At 43.5% G+C, this 19,559-nt stretch overlaps 2 protein-coding genes across 3 annotated transcripts; both read left to right on the forward strand.

Annotated features, from left to right (window-relative positions):
• Positions 1 to 699: 699 nt before the first annotated feature.
• On the forward strand, positions 700 to 5,901 carry vgll2b (vestigial-like family member 2b). The gene is made up of 4 exons (XM_068726411.1): positions 700 to 1,006; positions 1,396 to 1,741; positions 3,817 to 4,251; positions 4,862 to 5,901. The coding sequence occupies exons 1-4, from the start codon at positions 920 to 922 to the stop codon at positions 4,903 to 4,905; spliced, it is 912 nt and encodes a 303-aa protein (XP_068582512.1). The 5' UTR covers positions 700 to 919; the 3' UTR covers positions 4,906 to 5,901.
• Positions 5,902 to 11,439: 5,538 nt separating this feature from the next.
• Positions 11,440 to 14,956, forward strand: ctsl.1 (cathepsin L.1). 2 transcript variants are annotated; one of them, XM_068726395.1, is made up of 9 exons: positions 11,440 to 11,560; positions 11,850 to 11,950; positions 12,242 to 12,384; positions 12,542 to 12,739; positions 12,823 to 13,014; positions 13,870 to 14,035; positions 14,161 to 14,266; positions 14,565 to 14,668; positions 14,791 to 14,956. In XM_068726395.1, exons 2-8 carry the CDS (start codon positions 11,851 to 11,853, stop codon positions 14,662 to 14,664), a joined length of 1,005 nt encoding a protein of 334 aa, XP_068582496.1. In that variant the 5' UTR covers positions 11,440 to 11,560; position 11,850; the 3' UTR covers positions 14,665 to 14,668; positions 14,791 to 14,956. The 2 variants fall into 2 exon arrangements, with proteins under 2 accessions (XP_068582496.1, XP_068582497.1); XM_068726396.1 differs by lacking the exon at positions 11,440 to 11,560 and having other exon boundaries at positions 11,687 to 11,950.
• Positions 14,957 to 19,559: the final 4,603 nt, after the last annotated feature.

Consider the following 19,559-nt stretch of genomic DNA (forward strand, 5'->3'; position numbering starts at 1 on the left):
GTGCAGAGTCCCTTTCTCCTCTATGTTAGTATGGCCAGTGTATGCAACCTATAGTTGACACATATGTGCCATTCTGGGAACACACTAAATACTTCCGATGACTTGAAGGTTTACTTGGCAACCGATGGCTGTTTTAAGACCACGGATACACTTTCAGCTTGGACGCAGAGCAACGTTTTTAAGTATCCAGTACATGGAAAGAAATAAAACGTCACTTAATCACATGTATCATGTGCTCATTGTCGTGTGGCTAGCTATAAAGCTCAATGACTTCATCCCACTCTATTTGTGTAACTGGATGACATTCTGTTTAACCTTTATTTTACACCAGGATTAAGACATTGGAGCCATTATTAGGTTGTTTCCAACTTGAACGGAGAAGTTGCAGTCCCTGACTTTCACATGATGTACATCTATACTTTTGACTCCTCTCTAAGATTACAACTTTTAGCCAATTAATTCCTGGCATCAAAAGGAAACATTCACTTTACTCGTGTTCAACCAATGACCTGCTGGTAGTGGGAGTGTTGGTGGTGGTGAAGTGTGAGTGTGTGTGTGTGTGTGTGTGTGTGTGTGTGTGTGTGTGCGCGCGGGGGGGGGGGGGGGGGGGGGGGCTGGTGAAGGTGGGAGGGGTTGACACAGAGATGTACAGGACTGGACACCCTCATGCTTGCTCCATAAACCATCACCACATTTTGCTGCCGCAGCTGTTGTGGCGCACAGTGAGCAGAGAGGTGCGCTTCTTCTGGGGTGATTATGTCGAGTCCGGTAACGGCTTCTTCACGCTGATCAGCGATTACCGAGCCCGTTTCTCATCGGCAACACAACAACAACAACAACAACAACAACAGGAATGTTGTCAATCTCTCTGTCAGCAAGGTCGGTTTCCTCAGAGCAGTGAAGACGCCGCTCATTTACCATGAGCTGTTTGGATGTTATGTACCCAGCCTATGGACATTACGCACCGTACGCCCCGACTGTTCCTGCTTTAATCAATAGCTTCCAGGTAGGAAGTGAGCAAATCTCTATGTGTTCACGTAAATACATATTGTATTGTTGAGTTAACGGGGAGGGTGTTATTGATTGAGGGGTGTTTGAGGTGAGGAGTGTACGCAGCTAGTGCGTAAAAGAAGTAAGCTGACGGATCGTTTACAGTGTTTTATGTTGAATTCAATTAGTCATTTACGAACACCCAGATTAGCGGTGCTGTTTGTTCTGCATCCACTAAACTCACATCTTGACACACGCACGCCTGTGCGCGCACATGCACACACATGCCAGCGCTGCCACACAAAGAAAAACATTATGTGAAAACGTGTCATAGAACGATCCAGAACGGTCCTGTGTAACACCTGTCGTAACCCGCTCCTCCCCCTCCTCTTCCCCCCCCCCCAGGCTCCCACAGGTCTGAGCAGCACTTCTCCTCTCTGCCGGGATTTTATGGACACTCTCAGGGGTCCGGAGGGGATGTCTGGGGGCCCAGGCACCGGAGGATCAGCTTCCTCTTCATCTTCATCAAACTCTTCCACTTCCTCCTACACGCCTGCAGCTTTAAGGCCAGAGGAGGGCCCCAAGGAGAAGCAGGAGGCCCCTGAGGCAGAGTACCTGACTTCTCGCTGTGTCCTCTTCAGCTACTACCAGGGAGACATCAGCAGCGTGGTGGACGAGCACTTCTCCAGGGCACTCAGCTCCTACATGGACGGGGAGGGCAAACGGCGGGCACCAGACCAACAGGGCACAGGTATAGCACCTTGTAAACTAGTTGTAGAAGTCAAATAAAGGCACACATAACTGTCCACTTATGTGGGCAATGCAAAACCTACTTAAATGTAGTGATAACGGACATGTAAAGTACTTTTCATGTCCAAAAGTACAGAACAGTATGGTATCATTTAGTTGCAATGGAGAGATCCCAGATGTGTCTGAATATGAAGAAAACAACAACCATTGTATTTCACAAAACCATGAATCAATTATCTTTTCATGGAATTAATTAGGACCCAATCTGAATGTTATTGCACCAGTTAATCTGACTCACTGCGATGTTTACAACACGTTTGTTTCATGAAGAGTCATGCAAAGAGTTTAGGTTGCTTTAGTCCTCCACTATGTCCCCGCGCTCTCATAATCTCCATTTATTTATGAGACCCACAGTTGTCTGTGTGGTGCCTTGCGCCTGTTTTTGAGGCCACACAGGGTGAGTGGACAGTTCTGCAGAGCACAGCAGAGCTCCAAACAGGTGATGTGATCAGGTGACGGTACTGACGGTGGTCCCTGGAGGTTCAGAGGTCATGAAGGTCTGGAGCTGTTGGGTGTCCAAAGAGACTTCTTTTGCTCTAATTAGAGTAAAGATTAAAGAAGAGCGAGCATGCATATGTGTACAGTTAGATCGTTTAGGTTGGGGAAAATTAGGAATCCAAAAATGATTTTGTATACCAGCTCTGAGTTTGAGCATTACATGGTCTCACATGGTCTCACATGGTTATGTTGTCGTGTGGGCTTTGGCAACCTTTCCCCGAAAGACACCGATGGAATTCATGCGAGTTATGAAGCTTTCGTTCATTTTCTTAAAGGCAAAAAACATTCACAAAGTATTACTCTGAAAAGTGTTACGTTTGTTTTTAAATAGCAACATTATGTTCATCATTTTTAGTTGTGGATTGCACCAAAATGCAAAGCACAAACATTGTCATCTTCACATCTTTTGTGTCTCTGAATATCCATGTAGGGCCTGTGAGCCTCTACTCGCTCGCTATCACCGGTCGTCTCTTTCCTAGTTCAGTTGGACGTCTTCGTTCCGGCACTAACGCAGCTTCCTGCCTCACAACAGATGCTATGTTTATACACGGCCGTAAGCGCACAGCCTCGTTGGCGTATCCCCTTCAAACGTCTCTGCGGCTGCCATTCTGACTATCGCTCCAGCTCTTGCCCCACAATGGCTGCTCAGTCAGTTGCCTGCCTGCTGGTCAGATTTATACATGCGGTGGTCTGTGTGATAGGGGCAGAGGGAAACACTACCTCTCAGGGAGCTGCATGGTGTCTTTTTTCAGAGGAATATCTATATATACACATATATATATATACAAGTATACTGCTAAAAACATATAATGGCTCGCTGACATTCTGTCAAGGGCGAGGAGAGGGGGGAGCAGAGAAAACAACAGGTGGGGGTGCAGGAGACAGAAGAGAGGGGCGGCAGGCGCTAGCACAGGGCCAGTTCTGTGTGTGTGTGTGTGTGTGTGTGTGTGTGTGTGTGTTGCGAGACTTTCAGAAGTACTCGGCTGACATGAGAGTGAGAGATGTCACCACAGCGAGTGATTTAAGGCTCTGTGAGCCTTGGCCTCCCTCCAGGTCAGAGCGTCTACCTTATATAGAATCCTAGGATATAGGGAGTCTCTCTCTCTCTCTCTCTCTCTCTCTCTCTCTCTCTCTCTCTCTCTCTCTCTGTGTCTTCTAGAACATGGTTGTGTTTATTTTTGTGTCTTGTTGGGGTTATGGCTGTGTGACAGTATGACCCAATGGGGAAGATATCTGGGCCAGAGGGTGTAGCAGTCATGTGAGTGACGTCTATGTTTTAGCACAGGTAGCTCCATTTGATCAGGTCCAGCCATTTCCATTTGTTTGTATTAATCAAGATTCATGACTCGGCCTAAATTTCCCTCCTCTTTCCCCCTCTGCCTCCCCCTCTGCCTCCCTCTCTGCCTCCCTCTCTTCCCCCTTCTCTGCCTCCCTCTCTTCCCCCTTCTCTGCCTCCCTCTCTTCCCCCTTCTCTGCCTCTCCCTCTCTGCCTCCCTCTCTGCCTCCCTCTCCCATTAGACACCCCTTCGCCTAGCAGTCGACGGAGCTTCCCCCCATCCTTCTGGGACAGTAACTACTCCTCGCCACAGAGTCGCTCCCACTGTGAGACGGGTGTGCCTTCCTATTCCATGGACCCATACGCGTCAGCATTGCACCCGGGCCTGCCGCACCCACACCCTCACTCTCACCCTCACCCTCACCCTCACCCACCAGAGAGCTGGGGATACCCCCAGGCCCCAGCCTACGGCCACCCACGGCCTCTCCACGAACTGTATTCACCGTCAGCTTTGGAGCCACATTACGGGCCCCTGCTCATGCCCACGGTGAGGCCCCCTCATCCCTTAACCTTGGCGAGCCACTACGATGTGAGCAAGCTGGAGCCCACCGCCTCCTGGCCCGGCCTGCTTCCACCAGGAGACGTCAGCCAGACGCTGGCACTCAACATGGATGCAGGTAGCCACCACAGCACTGTGTCAGGCTCAAATCCTGTCCAAGTGTTCCTCTATAAAATGTCTCTGACTTAATACGAAAGTGCAAAGACACACACTCAGTAAATGGAAAGTTCTGATTATTTATGAGAAACAAATGTATCTTTTCATGTTTCAACTTGAGCAAATGAGAGCGCGCTTGAGATTCTTCAGTGCATCGATTTGGCTTTTTTTGTGCCGTTAATTGCTAAAAACATTTTACCTTAAGTATTGAACATTGATTTCAATTAATGAACACAGAAGAAAACACACATTCTAACAACCATTCTCACACACACACACACACACACACACACACACACACACACACACACACACACACACACACACACACACACACCTCTGTATCAACTTTCAACCCTCTGTAGGAAACGCATGCACAGATGAAAACATGTCTGTGATGTTGAATACACGAGGCCCTGCCATAGACACTCCCATGCGTGCTAACACACACACACACACACACACACACACACACAAAACTGGATGTTTAGCAAAAGTAGGCTCCATGACAACCTGTGTTCTGTCGTTCACCGTTGTCCTCCTCATTGTTCTCTTGTCTTTTTTCTTCTCAGGGCTCCAGCAGCACAAGAAAGGCAAGGAGCTGTACTGGTTCTAACGAGCCCTTCAGTCACATTGACCAGCCATTACCAGATCCAATTAGTCCCTGGACCTGCTCCGCTATTGAAGCAGCGTGTCCCTTTATCCCCCCACACACTCCATCCCCATCTATCCACCCCCTCCTCTCTGCGGCTGGCCTCCCCTGCCAGTACACAGCCTTGCTCCAGGTCGACGTGTGTGCACCATGGAGATAAAGCAGGGAGAGGGAGAGAGAGCCGGAGTGTCGCTGTCTATTATCTGTGTGGGTTGCTCTCTCTCTCTCTTTCCCATCTCTCTCCCCACGCTGCCGGTGCAGCACAGACCTTGGCGAGGTGTGAGCCACAGTGACCTGTTTGGACTGAGAAAGACAGGATCACACCAGACTTCAGCAGAGGACCGAGAGATAGAGGGATGAGCGGAGGGACGGGGGGAGGAATACGTCCCTGGTTATCTCTGTCTCCTGCTCTCTGTTGGTACAGTGGTCGTCATCATCCACTTATCTGCATTTCACAAATGCAGCATGCAGCGGTAAACAGGAGCAGCGGTGATGGCGGTTTATGCTTTGTGACGGTCATCACGGCGCCTTTTTGGGTTATTATTTAATTTTGCTCTCGGAAATAAAGTGTTTCTATTTATTGGTGTTTATGTGCATTTGTAAAATGTTTGGTTAGGCCAGTGATCTGAAATGATTGTGATTCAGTGGATTGTGTTTTCTAAAGGGAGCGGCCATGTTTTTTTTGGTGGACTTTCTCATCTATCTATGAAGCAATCTGTTGTGGAGAATAAAGGTCATTTTTTTAAAAACACAATTTGTTCAGTTCAGCAAGTGTTTGTTTGCTCTGAACAGTCTTTCACTTTGATGATGATGATGATGATGATGATGTTCCGTTTCAGTTCTTTATTTCTCTGTGTCATTCTTAGATGTTTTGAATTTGGACTTTCTAAACACTTCTCGGTTGTTTTTGTGTCCAAGAAGAAGATTGTGATGTCAATAAATATTTTTATGGTAAAATGACACATCTACCTGGCATTATAAGAAGTAATACCTGAGCCATTGATTTAAAGGAGGTTGTGAGTGTAGCTGGACAGACGTCTAATGAATAAACACTAACAGTATTATTGGGTAGAAGACACTCGACGGAGGCTTTAGATCAGCTTCTGACTTCACACACTGATGGATAGCGAGCGTTGATATCGTAGCAACCGTGTGAATCATACAGACAGTAGCACAGCCAGATGTGACTTGCTTTATTTAAGAGGCCTTCCATTTGAATTCCTGCTTGCATTCACAGTTTGTCACCTTTAAAGTGGGAACGAGTGGAGAATGCCAGCAATGCGTAACCAGAGACGAAGCCTGCCATTCCAGCTACGCACCAAATGTTGCTGCGTTATTGATCCGATAATCAGATTACGTGCTACGGTATGCCAGTCTGGGCCACCGTCACAATTTAACGGCTGTTATGTGTGACCCCCCACTAGAGAGCAGCCAACTATGTGATTGGCTCTAAGCTGAGGGTACATGTAGAGTAATGAAATTAGAAGAGTTTACGGGGACAGCGTTCCTCTCAGTTTCCCATGCCAAGCACCGCACTGCCTCCTCACGAGTTCTGTCACTGGATCCTCCAGGATCTCTGCACCCACAGCTATTGTCACATTATGTTACTTAGACGTCGGTAAACTCTACATTAAAAATGTCCAGGTTAACATCACGCTGTAACAGTTTTTATAATCCCTGCATCTTTCGTCATTATGGATGCTGTTACAGTGATATGAGAAGAATTAGCAGCACAACTACTGTGGATTCATTTCATTATTGCCCCACTATGACGTGTGGGAGCTGTGTTCACTACCTGAACATGAACACTGTGCAGCAAAGCCTAAGGAAATGCTGCCCTCTCCTGGTGTGGTCATAACAGTGCAAAAGCCAGCTAGAAGGTGAACGAGGATCTTCTAACTCCTCCTTGTGACTGTTGGGACGTCCTGGACTCTGTGTGAGGCGTACTGCTCTACAGATCTACAGAGGCTCGGATCAGAGCGGAGGAAGCGCTGACGTTCACAGACAATCAGATACAACGGTGGTGGTGGGTTTTAGGTTGATCATTTTACCCAAAATGCATTGCTACAGAACCCACATTAAACTTAGACCATGTAAATACTGCATCCTGTCTACAAACAGTGTTCTCTTTTACTTTAAATAAACTCTATTTTGATTAGTGTAGAGCTGCTGTTTGTTGTGTATCACTGTACAGTGAATATCTTTGGGTTTTGGACTGCTGGTCTGAACAGAACAAGACCTTTGAAGACGGGCTTTGGGAAACAATGACACACGTGTTCACTGTTTTTAGACTTCTTATACAAAACGACTGTGTGTGTGTGTGTGTGTGTGTGTGTGTGTGTGTGTGTGTGTGTGTGTGTGTGTGTGTGTGTGTGTGTGTGTCCTATTCCTCTCAACACAACAGCAACACACAGCTTGTGTTTGCCTCGGTTACCAGGAAAGACCTTTAAAATGTGTCAGAGTTGTAGTCAGGAGAGCAGTGTGCTTAACTTTACTTTGACCAGAAGTAGCTGAGGAGAACCCCGGTTCAGTTCATGCACTGTACCGGGTAGACGTGGATAAAGGGAAGTGAGTGTTAACAGTATTTCCTGATCCGTGGTGTCCATCACTGAGTCACTCTTTACAGTAAGACCAACCCTGATGAGCCACTTTAAACCACAAACAGTCACATAATGCAGGTTCACATTCAGCTTTAAAATGTTACATCCTTACATTTAATCCAAATTGTATATTTGCATCTTAAATTATTTGAAGTTTAAACTTGTTATTGAATTCCATCTTCCTCTAAACACGATGACATTAACTGTAATATATTTTCAGCCTGACGCTCGTTAACTGTTTAAAAACGTCACACAGAATGCATGAATGTGAATCTCTGTCCAGACAGTTAATGTTAAGTTAAGATCGATCACAACTGTCATGTGTGAGCTGAAGGAGACAAATAAAACACATCGACATGCAACCAAAACAAGTGGTACAAATATAGAATATATATATATATATATATATATATATATATATAAAAAATATATAATAATACAAATGAAGTTAAATGTATTATTAAACAAAGTGGTTTCTGTGCACTTAGTGGGTTTCTGCTTTGTCTTTTCCGAATCAACGATTGATGAGCCTCCACACACACACACACACACACACACACACACACACACACACACACACACACACACACACACACACACACACACACACACACACACACACACACATCAGGTGAGTAGTCCTCACATGCTTTACTTAAACCTCACTCTCTGGCCAATCACACAAGCGCACGTATGAACTTATGAACTTGTGAACATCGGTTTTATTGACCCTTTATTGACGGTCGTTGCTTTATAGTACGTGAGGTACATCACAAACTTTATGCATGTATAAAGCTTCACTTGATTTCTTTATCTCATAATAAAACCCACCAGCTTCTCTCTATTTAAAGTGGAGGTCAGCATTCCTCCACCTTCATCTTCACTGTTGGTGTTCTACTTACACATTATTATCAATCAATATGTCAGATATAACAACAGATTAGTCACAAGGGCCTTTGTGCACGACAAGTACTTTTACTACTTTTATAATAAAGATCTCAAGCATTTGTACAAACACTACCAACAGCGTGACTTGTATGTTTGAGAAGCTAACAGTCAAAAACATGAGAGCAGCTGACATCTGAGTTCAATGACATCTGTAAAGCTGTAGCTTAGCTCACCTAACAGCAGCTTTATGGTCCTAAGTATTGTCATGACCTGGACGCCTTGTGACAGACAAGAGAGACAGACAGAGACAAACAGAGACAGACAGAGACAAACAGAGACAGACAGAGACAAACAGAGACAACAGGACAGCAGGAGGATGGGACACAAAGTGAACTACCATGAGAAATGAATATGAATGCATTGCTTATACAATATGTATGAAGAGTTTATCAGACCTAGAACTCTTTGGTTGTGATGGTTAAGTGAAATAAACTGAAACAGAGCTGAGTTTACTCTCTTCATTTGTTTCTTCTTCATCCGGTCTTCTTCTGTGTATTTGACTGGAAAACAAAAGGTCTACTCATGTTCCTGACAATGACGAAAAGGTAACTTCTGCAGAGCAAATCAAATCTTCAGATGAAAACAGGATGTAGAGACAGAAAGGAAATCTTGAAATGTCAGTGGAAACGCTCATATATCATGAATCATAAATCAAGCAGAGAAGGGTTCAGTTCATCAGAACGTGTGTGTAAATATTTATCTGTGTTAACGATATTTAAAGATCTCCAAAACCTCTGAAAACATTTCAGTTTGAAGCAAACAGTTGTCAAAACTCAGTATATTTCTGCAAATGTGTACATTTTGACAAGGTTATATAATTAGTTTGAGTCTCTCATTAAATAGAGAGAGACAATGAAAGTAAATCATTCAAACAAACACAGTGGGTGTTAAAGTACCACCTACACATCCAGGAAGAAGAACACCTTCACGCATTAACATATTTAAATATATCTATATGAAGAACACCTTCACATATTAACATATTTAATATATATCTATATGAAGAACACCTTCACACATTAACATATTTAAATATATCTATATGAAGAACACCTTCACATATTAACATATTTAATATATCTATATGAAGAACACCTTCACATATTAACATATTTAATATATCTATATGAAGAACACCTTCACATATTAACATATTTAAATATATCTATATGAAGAACACCTTCACACATTAACATATTTAATATATCTATATGAAGAACACCTTCACATATTAACATATTTAAATATTTATGAAGAACACCTTCACACATTAACATATTTAATATATCTATATGAAGAACACCTTCACATATTAACATATTTAAATATTTATGAAGAACACCTTCACACATTAACATATTTAATATATCTATATGAAGAACACCTTCACATATTAACATATTTAAATATTTATGAAGAACACCTTCACACATTAACATATTTAAATATTTATGAAGAACACCTTCACACATTAACATATTTAATATATCTATATGAAGAACACCTTCACACATTAACATATTTAATATATATCTAAATGAAGAACACCTTCACATATTAACATATTTAAATATTTATGAAGAACACCTTCACACATTAACATATTTAATATATATCTAAATGAAGAACACCTTCACATATTAACATATTTAAATATTTATGAAGAACACCTTCACACATTAACATATTTAATATATCTATATGAAGAACACCTTCACACATTAACATATTTAATATATATCTAAATGAAGAACACCTTCACATATTAACATATTTAAATATATCTATATGAAGAACACCTTCACACATTAAAATATTTAATATATATCTAAATGAAGAACACCTTCACACCTTCACACTGTGGGCCGTGTTTCAGTGGGTGATCTTTCCAGTAAACACGTCAGCACATGATAATGTTCCTGTATGAGTCTGCGTTCTGTTTTTATTCCCATCACTGTGTGACTGAATCACAAAGCAGTGGTGAAAATAAAAATCCCAACAGTGTTTTTCACATGAAGGCATCACGCTGACCCACGGACAGGCTGAGTGTTTTCCTGATCTGTGATCCCCAAACAAACTGCTGAGTAACCGATCATGTGCTCTCAGTACTTCATGACCTCGATGTGTGTTATCAATCAATATGTCATATTTAATAATATACTAAGTACTTTTACTTTTGATACTTAAAGTATAATTTGCTAATGATACTTCTGTATTTTTACTTAAGAAGGACTCTTTACTTGAGTATTTTTTCATTGTGGTATTTAGTAAATGATGTGAGTACGTCTTCCACCGCTGGTCAGTTGTTCTTAGTCTGTCTGTGTTTTGGCTTTTCATGAGCAAGTCTTGCTAAAGCTGTATAGCATAAGAACAACAACAAGGTGCTGCAATATAATAAAAGCAGCAGCTCTGTTCCTGCTCTTATTCGTTTCACGGCAGCGTTAGTAATTATTTTTATACGAAAGATCTCAAGCATTTGTACGTCTGTGAACTTTTAGCTTAGCTCTGAGTTTCCCCTCACTCAACAGCTTTATGGTCTTAAATATTTGTCTGTGTTGACGATATTTAAAAATCTCCAAAACCTCTGAAAACATTTCAGTTTGGGCGACAGCACACGTTAGCACATGATTATGTAACTGTATCTGTGTGTCTGTTTCCTGTTTTTATTCCCATCACTGTGTGACTGAATCACAAAGCAGTGGTGAAAATAAAAATCCCAACAGTGTTTTTCACATGAAGGCATCACGCTGACACAGGCTGAGTGTTTTCCTGATCTGTGATCCCCAAACAAGCTGAGTAATCGATCATGTGCTCTCAGGATTTCATGACCTCAATGTGTGTTTGCCAAACGACCGGCATCCTGAGAACTTCTTTGAATGCATAACTCGGCCATTCTCTATTTCAATGATTGACTTTCTCTTCCTTCTTTCATTATGAGCGGCTGACAGACACCTGACAGGACTGCATGTCATAACGTGAAGTCAGCTATAAAAGAGAGTCTCTCTAACGCAGCCCTGCATCGACCACAGGTGGACATTCTTCAAGCCCTTATCATACCAACATAGAAGCAGGTAATCAGCAGCAGCAGAGACGAGAAGACGCACACAATCAGATCAGACAGACATTCAGGCACTTCCTGTAATACGAGAGCAGCGACGCAGAGAAAGAAACCGAGAGCTTGAGGGAGGGAAGAAGAGATTCAAAGAAGCTGGGAAACAGATCTGATTCAGTGACTCCAACGTCACGGCAGATAGTGTTTGTCAAGCAGACCTGAAGTGAAAGAGTTCAGTCTCGCCCTGTGTGGTTTCCTGCCAGTCACACAGATCTTTTTCACCTTCTTTCTGCTTCTGTGTCGGTCAGGATGAAGCTGTTGCTGGTTGTTGCTGCTGCTCTGGCCGTGGCCAGCTGTGCCACCATTTCTCTGGAGGACCTGGAGTTCCACGCCTGGAAACTCAAGTTTGGTAAGAGGAGTCTCATCAGACCGTTTCCTTTCATTGTAGTCTGCTAACAATAGCAGATGTTGTTCAGTACTGCCTACGAGGCTTACATCTGGAGTGTGTGCTCACACACACACACACACACGACACACAAGACCACATGGTGTAAAGAACATGGGACTGTAATCTGATTACATGTTTAGAAGTTTACAGCCTTCGTTGTGTTTGTCAGCTAATAAAGGGAGATCTCCAAACTGGAACAGGATTTAACTGATCAGTCATTCATCACAGTTTATTTCCTTCTCTGATTGGCAGGAAGGTCCTACAACTCTCCGGCAGAAGAGGCTCAACGTAAGGAAACCTGGCTCATCAACCGCAAACTGGTGCTGGTGCACAACATCATGGCGGATCAGGGCATCAAGTCCTACCGCCTCGGCATGACCTACTTTGCTGACATGGTATGCACAGAAAGACTAAAATGTGGTTTCTGCCATCGTCTAGCTTTTGACTGTCATCGGTGTCAGCTGGTTGCAGTCAGCAAGTGAGGATGAGTGAGTGACATTTTGGATGAAGAGCTAGTTAAGTGACATAGTGAATTTTGTCCCTCTTCTCCAGGAAAATGAAGAGTACAAACGCCTGATCTCCCAGGGCTGCCTAGGCTCCTTCAATACGTCTCTGCCTCGCCGGGGCTCTACTTTCTTCCGGCTGCCCGAAGGAGCCGATCTGCCCAACTCTGTTGACTGGAGGGACAAGGGATACGTCACCGATGTCAAGGATCAGAAGCAGTGTGGCTCCTGCTGGGCCTTCAGCACAGTACGTACTACAACAAGTTGGCGTCCTCTCTTTTTTAAAGCGGGAAACCGTCTTCTGGTTTCAATCACACTCGTTTCTTTCAGACTGGCTCGCTGGAGGGTCAGACCTTCAGGAAGACAGAGAAGCTGATCTCTCTGAGCGAGCAGCAGCTGGTCGACTGCTCTGGAGACTACGGCAACGAGGGCTGCAACGGAGGCCTGATGGACAACGCCTTCAAGTACATCCAGGAGAACGGAGGGATCGACACAGAGGACTCGTACCCTTACGAGGCTGAGGTGAACAGAAAGCGGTCCGCTTGAACAATGTTTAAATCTACAGCAGTGTCAGACAGCCATCTGTCATTATCACGCTGGAGATCAAAACATCACACAGAGTCAGATTACAGCCCTCCATACAAGAGATGTGTAACAGCGCCATCTGGTGGACGAAATGAGTGGAGGCCCACAACAAAATCATTAACAAGGCCATCTCTCAAAACCTTCAAAAGGGTGTAGCATGAAAACCTTTTTCATTGCTGCCTACATCAGAAAACATGTGATTTAACAAGTCATTCAGATTTGTCTCACCTTCCTATTTCACATGCAGGCTCCTCTAGACCCTGCAGAGACAGACAGGAGAGCACTGAGACCCAGTTTCTGTGTAATGAGGGATTCCCCTCTCCTAGCTGAGTCCATTAACTCCACTGATTACACAGATTACGACCAACTCTTTCACTCCATAGTCACCAAAGTACATACCGGACCCAATTTGCACACGGCACATATCTTCTGAACATTCTGACGATAAAATGTAATTTTTCGGAGAATTAATGAACTTTATTGGAGACCTTTCTTTGTCATCGCAACACACTCTCATGAGATTAGGCAACTAGATATGCGGACTAACTACTTTATGCTTTAAGGCTGTTAGCTGTGTAAACATGTAATATATTTATAGTTTAGATATTAATAATAAATGATAAATACATGAAGCAAATATGACCCAGTCTGCTTTACAGGTACAGGTATATTCAGAATGACAGTATGAGTAAAATAATGTTGTTTTTTTACATTAAAGCATGTAAACAGAAACACACGTTTGAACTTGAAAATGAGCGTTTGAACTGTAGGAACAATGTTTCTCTCAATCAGGACGGTCAGTGCCGTTACAAGCCGGCCAATGTCGGAGCCACATGCACCGGCTACGTTGACGTGACAGAAGGAGACGAAGACGCACTGAAGGAGGCCGTGGCCACCATCGGACCCATCTCTGTGGCCATCGATGCTTCTCACGGCACCTTCCAGCTGTACGAATCAGGTGAACAGCTTTAAACACTACGACGCTTCTGCCAGAACATGTTCTCATCAAACCCAAAGAGGAAGGGGACGTAATACATATACATATTTATTAGCCATCTTTAATCTGTGGCTTTGTGTCTCCAGGAGTGTATGATGAGCCAGATTGCAGCAGCTCAGAGTTGGACCACGGGGTTCTGGCTGTGGGTTACGGGACGGACAACGGACAAGACTACTGGCTGGTGAAGAACAGGTAAACTGCTGACCTGCTAACCAACACGTTCCTGTTGAAGCTCATATTACAGAGCGACAGAGAGCTGCTGGTGTCGCAGACAGCAGCAGGACGACGTCTTATTTATAGCTGCCAAAATAAATTGAAACTCACGGAGGATGTTGTAAACCTCTTTAACGACCCCATTACTCTGAACGGCTTCCATTACTCCACCTCTATTTGAATACAGATCATTTTGCCTCTGCGTGTCGCTAACATTTGTGCTTATGATTCTCTACATGGAGCAGCTGAATACTGGGTAATGTGTGTGTTTCTGTAGCTGGGGTCTCGAATGGGGACACAAGGGATACATCATGATGACCAGGAACAAACACAACCAGTGTGGCATCGCTACCGCATCCAGCTACCCCCTGGTGTGAGCAGGTGAGAGGACTCTCACTGCCCTCATGAGCACATAAAACCAGCCACACGTCTGGGTGTCTGCACAGACACCTGAAGCTTAATGTCCACTAACTGGTTGTTCTTCATGTTTGTTGGATTTTCAGGTCCAGGAGGAGAAAAGTGACTCATAATTTACTTTAATTTCATAAAGTGCTCTTGTTGTTAGGGTCTTTCTGCACTAATAAAATGATTTACATTTTCTTAAGATTGTAAATAAATGTAAAGACGTTGTGTCGTTTACAATGAAATAAAGGTGTGTGTGTTTGTGAAGGACTGATGTGTGTGTTGTGGCTCTGGAGAAGGCGGTCCATCTAAAGTTTGGTGCAGTTTGAAAGATGATATTTGGACACTGTGGTTGACATTTTAGTGTTTTAGTGAAATGTCTCAACATGCTTGAAACGGTGCATAATAAGCACTGGTGCTTATTAATAATTGTTTTACAGAATTAAACAAAGTCAGAGGACAACAAACTGCTGTGACAGGTTTAGCATATGTTTGAGGGATTGTCACACATTTTGTGCAGACAGTCATATCCTCCTTAAAATCTCTTTCTGATAATGAGTCACCATCCGGACGATATTTAATTTGTTTAATACGTTGATGACAAAACTAGTGACACTCCATCAGCCTCAGCTGAATGAGGATTATTTGTAACTTTAGAAAAATATCAAATCTAGATGCGTTTACATTTTTATTTATTTGTAAGATTTTGCTATAAACATATCGAGCAGTAAAGTCCATCAGCACATTAAGAGGTCCACATGGGTCCTGATGTCCTGATGTCCTGATGCCACATGAGGACTCTGCAGCAGCTGTGGCTCGATGCTGCTGCAGCAGCAGCAGCACATGCAGAGGACGAGTCTTTCACATGATGCAAGTAACTCAGGAAATTATTTTACCTCTTGACTTCATCACGTTCCAAACTATGCATGCGAACGATTTCTAAAAATGACAACGACTGATGTGTGTGCAAGTCTAACAGTACATGTATGAATTACAAACGCCTGAAGCTTCCAGAGTACGACGCAGCTTCAGCTCCATCGCTGCACGTCCTCCATCAGCTGACCCTCAGTCAAGGCCGATGTGTTCAACGATACATGTTACGAGTGCAACAGACGTAAAAGGAGGTTTTTACGTTATGAATACACTTACTTTAGTCATAGAGGTCAGATGAGCTCAGTGCATATGAAGAAGGTTCAGAACTCTGCTTACAGACAAGGTGAACGTCTTTGAAAACAGATTTGATTTTCATATCGTCGGGCTTTATAGCATATCTATAATATTCATCGCTTACACCCGTTTAGACTGAACTAAATGACTCATTAAAAAGAAGTGCGCCTGTTGTTTAAGAAGTGTGATGTTGTGACTGCTGCTGTTGTCTTTGTCTGCAGACCTCAGGCCACAGAAGGACGCTGAGGCTGAGGGGCGTTCAGGAACGTCTCCTTCATTATCTTATTACCGGATACAGTTCTACTTTCTTTAGCGTTCTGCGCTTTGTAAAAGGAGATCTCAGATTCATATGCGCACACAGAAAAGGAAGAGGTGGAAGTGAATGGCGCTCTGGGAGGTAATTGTGAACATATAGTGAAACAAAATGCACGTTTGTGGTTGAAGCTCTCGTCTGTTGTGTGGCTCATTATGAATTTTAGAGAATCATCTGAGCTCCATTACCTTCAATACATTTTACAGAGCAGCCTCTCCGCCGGTCACATCTTCCCACTGTGACACTTCAGCCGCCCGATCCTCCATTATCGGTTTCCATATAAACTGTGATTATGAGAAATGAAAAGAAATAAAATGAAAGAAATATATTTTTCATCCTCATCTTTCGCAACCACTGATGGAATACCAAAATGATTTTCCATTCATCATGCGAGTCTGGAGTATGGGAATAAGTCAGAACGACTGAATATGATTATTATTATTTTATTATTATTATTTTATTATTACACATTCACAGTGTTGTGACGGCTCCACCCACGTCACACCGACAGACTGTTCGCTGGGTTAATTAGAGTTTGTTCATAGTTGATATTGATATTTTTAACAAAGTGCTTTCTGAAGTTATTCTAGTTCTTGTCTTTTGGACAACCGATAGAAATCTTCCCCTCTGAGTTTTAGCTGAATAACATTCTCACCTCCCTGTCCTTCCTTTGTGTCTTCAATTAGAGGTTTTGTTAATAAATATATACTAATCTTTCCTCCCTGATTGATATTGTTTAATATGAAATGTTAAAATCATTTTGTTTTGCAGAATCTGCTTTCTGTCCCCCCCCCCCCCCACCCGTCTGAACGGTACTTCAGTCATTATTGGACCTCGGGCAGGACAGTCGCTTCACTCGTCTGTAGTCCGTGAAGTCGGCTATAAATAAATCTACAATGCTTAATATATTTTGTTAATTTGTCACGGGCCATTCAGCCTAACTGCATTTCATTTAACTGCACGCAGTGAAGCTGAAGAAAGTCCAGAACACCAGTCTGACTTTGAGTAACAGACGACTTCTCGATCTGGACATTTTATAGTTCGCTGATAAAAGTCATCGGTGAGAAAACGATGTTCTCCTTTTGATGTTCTCCAGATGACATCTGTTTTAGTCATTCACAATAGTCCCAGTGTAATTAATGAAATCACATTGAGTGATTGTAATGCTCCATTCTAAATGTCACATTAGGTCTGGTTGTGATAATAGTTGATGGGAGGTGGAGAAACAGAGGCAGGGGTACTGAGAGGGGGAACATATTCGGGGATTTAATCAGCTCGTGTGACAAAATGTGACCTTGACGTCTTACTTCCTCCTCCCTCGGCCGAGGCAAGCGGCAGCAGCGAGAGCAAACACGCACAGCCGGCGTAATTGAAAGAGAGATTTAAATTATCTCTTGTCAGGCCAGTCTCGTAACAGAAGACCTGGGGAAGGAAAACATTTTATCAGCGCCGGAATGTGACAGTATTCAGCCAATTAGGCCTGAACGATTGTTATCCAGCGACGTTATCATCATCATCCCTTTTGTTGTGGGAAGTATGAAGGACGGCATTAAAAGCAAAAAATGGAAAAGCTCCCAGACGGAGACAAAGGGAAACCGGAGGAGGGCGCGTATGAGGTGAGGCAAATTAATTAGTTTTGCTAAATCCTCCTCAAACAGCAGAAGCCAATGTGGCTCTACAAAAGGCCATTACTGGTAATCAATTTAAATCTGTTTTACCCATCCCAAGGAAACCAATTAGGCAATTTAATTTGCCTTTTTTGATTCACAGCATATCCACTGCACAGGACAGGACGTCCAATTCGCATCCTGCAGGGAGGGACAAGTGAAAACACTGGGAGGTGTTGTTGGAACAAACAAAGCTATTGATCTGAGGGAGGCTGAGCGAGGGAAAGATACAGGAAGCATGGCAGGACGATGAATAATTGAATATGCTTTTTCTGAAGGAAAAAGTGATCCTGCTGAGTTAATTTAAAACAGCCTTAGTAATTAAAGTTTATTGCACGTTCAGCTTTTAGCTGAATCTACACCTGAACTGTGAATGTGTATTTAATCTTTCTTTGGGCAGAAGAAGCTCTTTTCCATCACTAGATGGCAGTACTCCACTGCTGATGATTATCTCAGCAGTTTGGGGTTCTGTGGCCTCGCTTGAGTCAAATGTACTATTTTGATTCTTACAATCACACGTCCTTGAAATGCACACATACAGTACCCACTACCATCCATGTATGCACACATGCACACTGAGACTGCATTTCCCTGCACCACTGAAACCATCACACCCTAACAACGTCTGCTTAATCGACGATGTCACCACACAATCTCAGTAGACAGTAGGCTGTTGGGTCGGTATGCAGGAAAGTGTCAGTCAGCCGTGTCACCCATCATAGCGAACACACTCTCCTCTGGGGATACAGCCGGGGCCACGTCTCTGTGCTCATGTGTGATCCGCCTCCCATTACGCCTTCCTCTGTGTGTGTGTGTGTGTGTGTGTGTGTGTGTGTGTGTGTGTGTGTGTGTGTGTGTGTGTGTGTGTGTGTGTGGGGAAATGGGACGTCAACTGGTTTGTCAAGGTAATGGGGAACATGTGTGGTTGTGACAGACAGGAGTTCTGAATGACCGCACACAGGACTGATGCATGTGCTTACACACACACACACACACACACACACACACACACGTAAACAAGAACAGAAAAATGGCATAAATTACTTTAAAATGAACACGAGAGCGAGACAATAATTCATACTCGCACATCCTTCTTGCTCTTCTAAAGCGTAAAGTTCTCATCTTTATGCCTGTTTTTTTCTCCGTCTCTCCATCCTCTTCTAACCAGCTGCATTTCTTGGACAGGGCTCCTGGCTGCGGTCTGAGAGAGGCGAGTGAAGCTAACCGTTTGAGAAAAACAGCTCGGCAAGGCCAATTACACCCAGACAAAGCACTTTGCATGTTATTGTGTTAGGGATTCATGCTTGATTGACTGAATGGGTTCTAATGAGGCTGGGGAGCGACGTGCAGGAAAGGAAGAAACGCTCCTCAGCTCCCCCGATGGATTGAATCACCCACTCGCTCACGTAGACGGAGACACGCAGCTACAAACACGCTCGCTGGCGCGCAATTACAGTGCAAAGGTGAGCAATTGCATTGTGCACGTTGGAGCGCGCTTACAGTGAAGATGCACGCAGATCCACACTAACACAAAAAGCAGTGCTCAGGTAGCAGCTATGAAGCTGGTGCCGTGTGCGTCTGTGAGTGTGTGCAGTGGGTGGCGGATGAAGAGGAAATAGTGGAAAGGTAACTTGCTGTATTGCCTCTGCAGATGCTCCTATGTGAAAGCCTCACTCCCACCGGCGCCCTTTTATAGTATCACTTCACTGGAGTTGGATATAGC

This window comes from Cebidichthys violaceus, unplaced genomic scaffold (genome assembly GCF_023349555.1).
Source record: "Cebidichthys violaceus isolate CVI_PGR_0920_01 unplaced genomic scaffold, fCebVio1.0.p SCAF_39, whole genome shotgun sequence".
NCBI lineage: Eukaryota > Metazoa > Chordata > Actinopteri > Perciformes > Stichaeidae > Cebidichthys > Cebidichthys violaceus.

What these genes read in the sequence shown, in the direction of transcription:
- vgll2b (XM_068726411.1), top strand. Translation starts at nt 920, where the DNA reads ATGAGCTGTTTGGATGTTATGTACCCAGCCTATGGACATTACGCACCG. An exon ending in CTTTAATCAATAGCTTCCAG is followed by an intron (nt 1,007 to 1,395) that starts GTAGGAAGTGAG and finishes CCCCCCCCCCAG; the next exon opens with GCTCCCACAGGTCTGAGCAG. An exon ending in ACCAGACCAACAGGGCACAG is followed by an intron (nt 1,742 to 3,816) that starts GTATAGCACCTT and finishes CTCTCCCATTAG; the next exon opens with ACACCCCTTCGCCTAGCAGT.
- ctsl.1 (XM_068726395.1), top strand. Translation starts at nt 11,851, where the DNA reads ATGAAGCTGTTGCTGGTTGTTGCTGCTGCTCTGGCCGTGGCCAGCTGT. An exon ending in TGACCTACTTTGCTGACATG is followed by an intron (nt 12,385 to 12,541) that starts GTATGCACAGAA and finishes CCTCTTCTCCAG; the next exon opens with GAAAATGAAGAGTACAAACG. An exon ending in CGTACCCTTACGAGGCTGAG is followed by an intron (nt 13,015 to 13,869) that starts GTGAACAGAAAG and finishes TCTCTCAATCAG; the next exon opens with GACGGTCAGTGCCGTTACAA.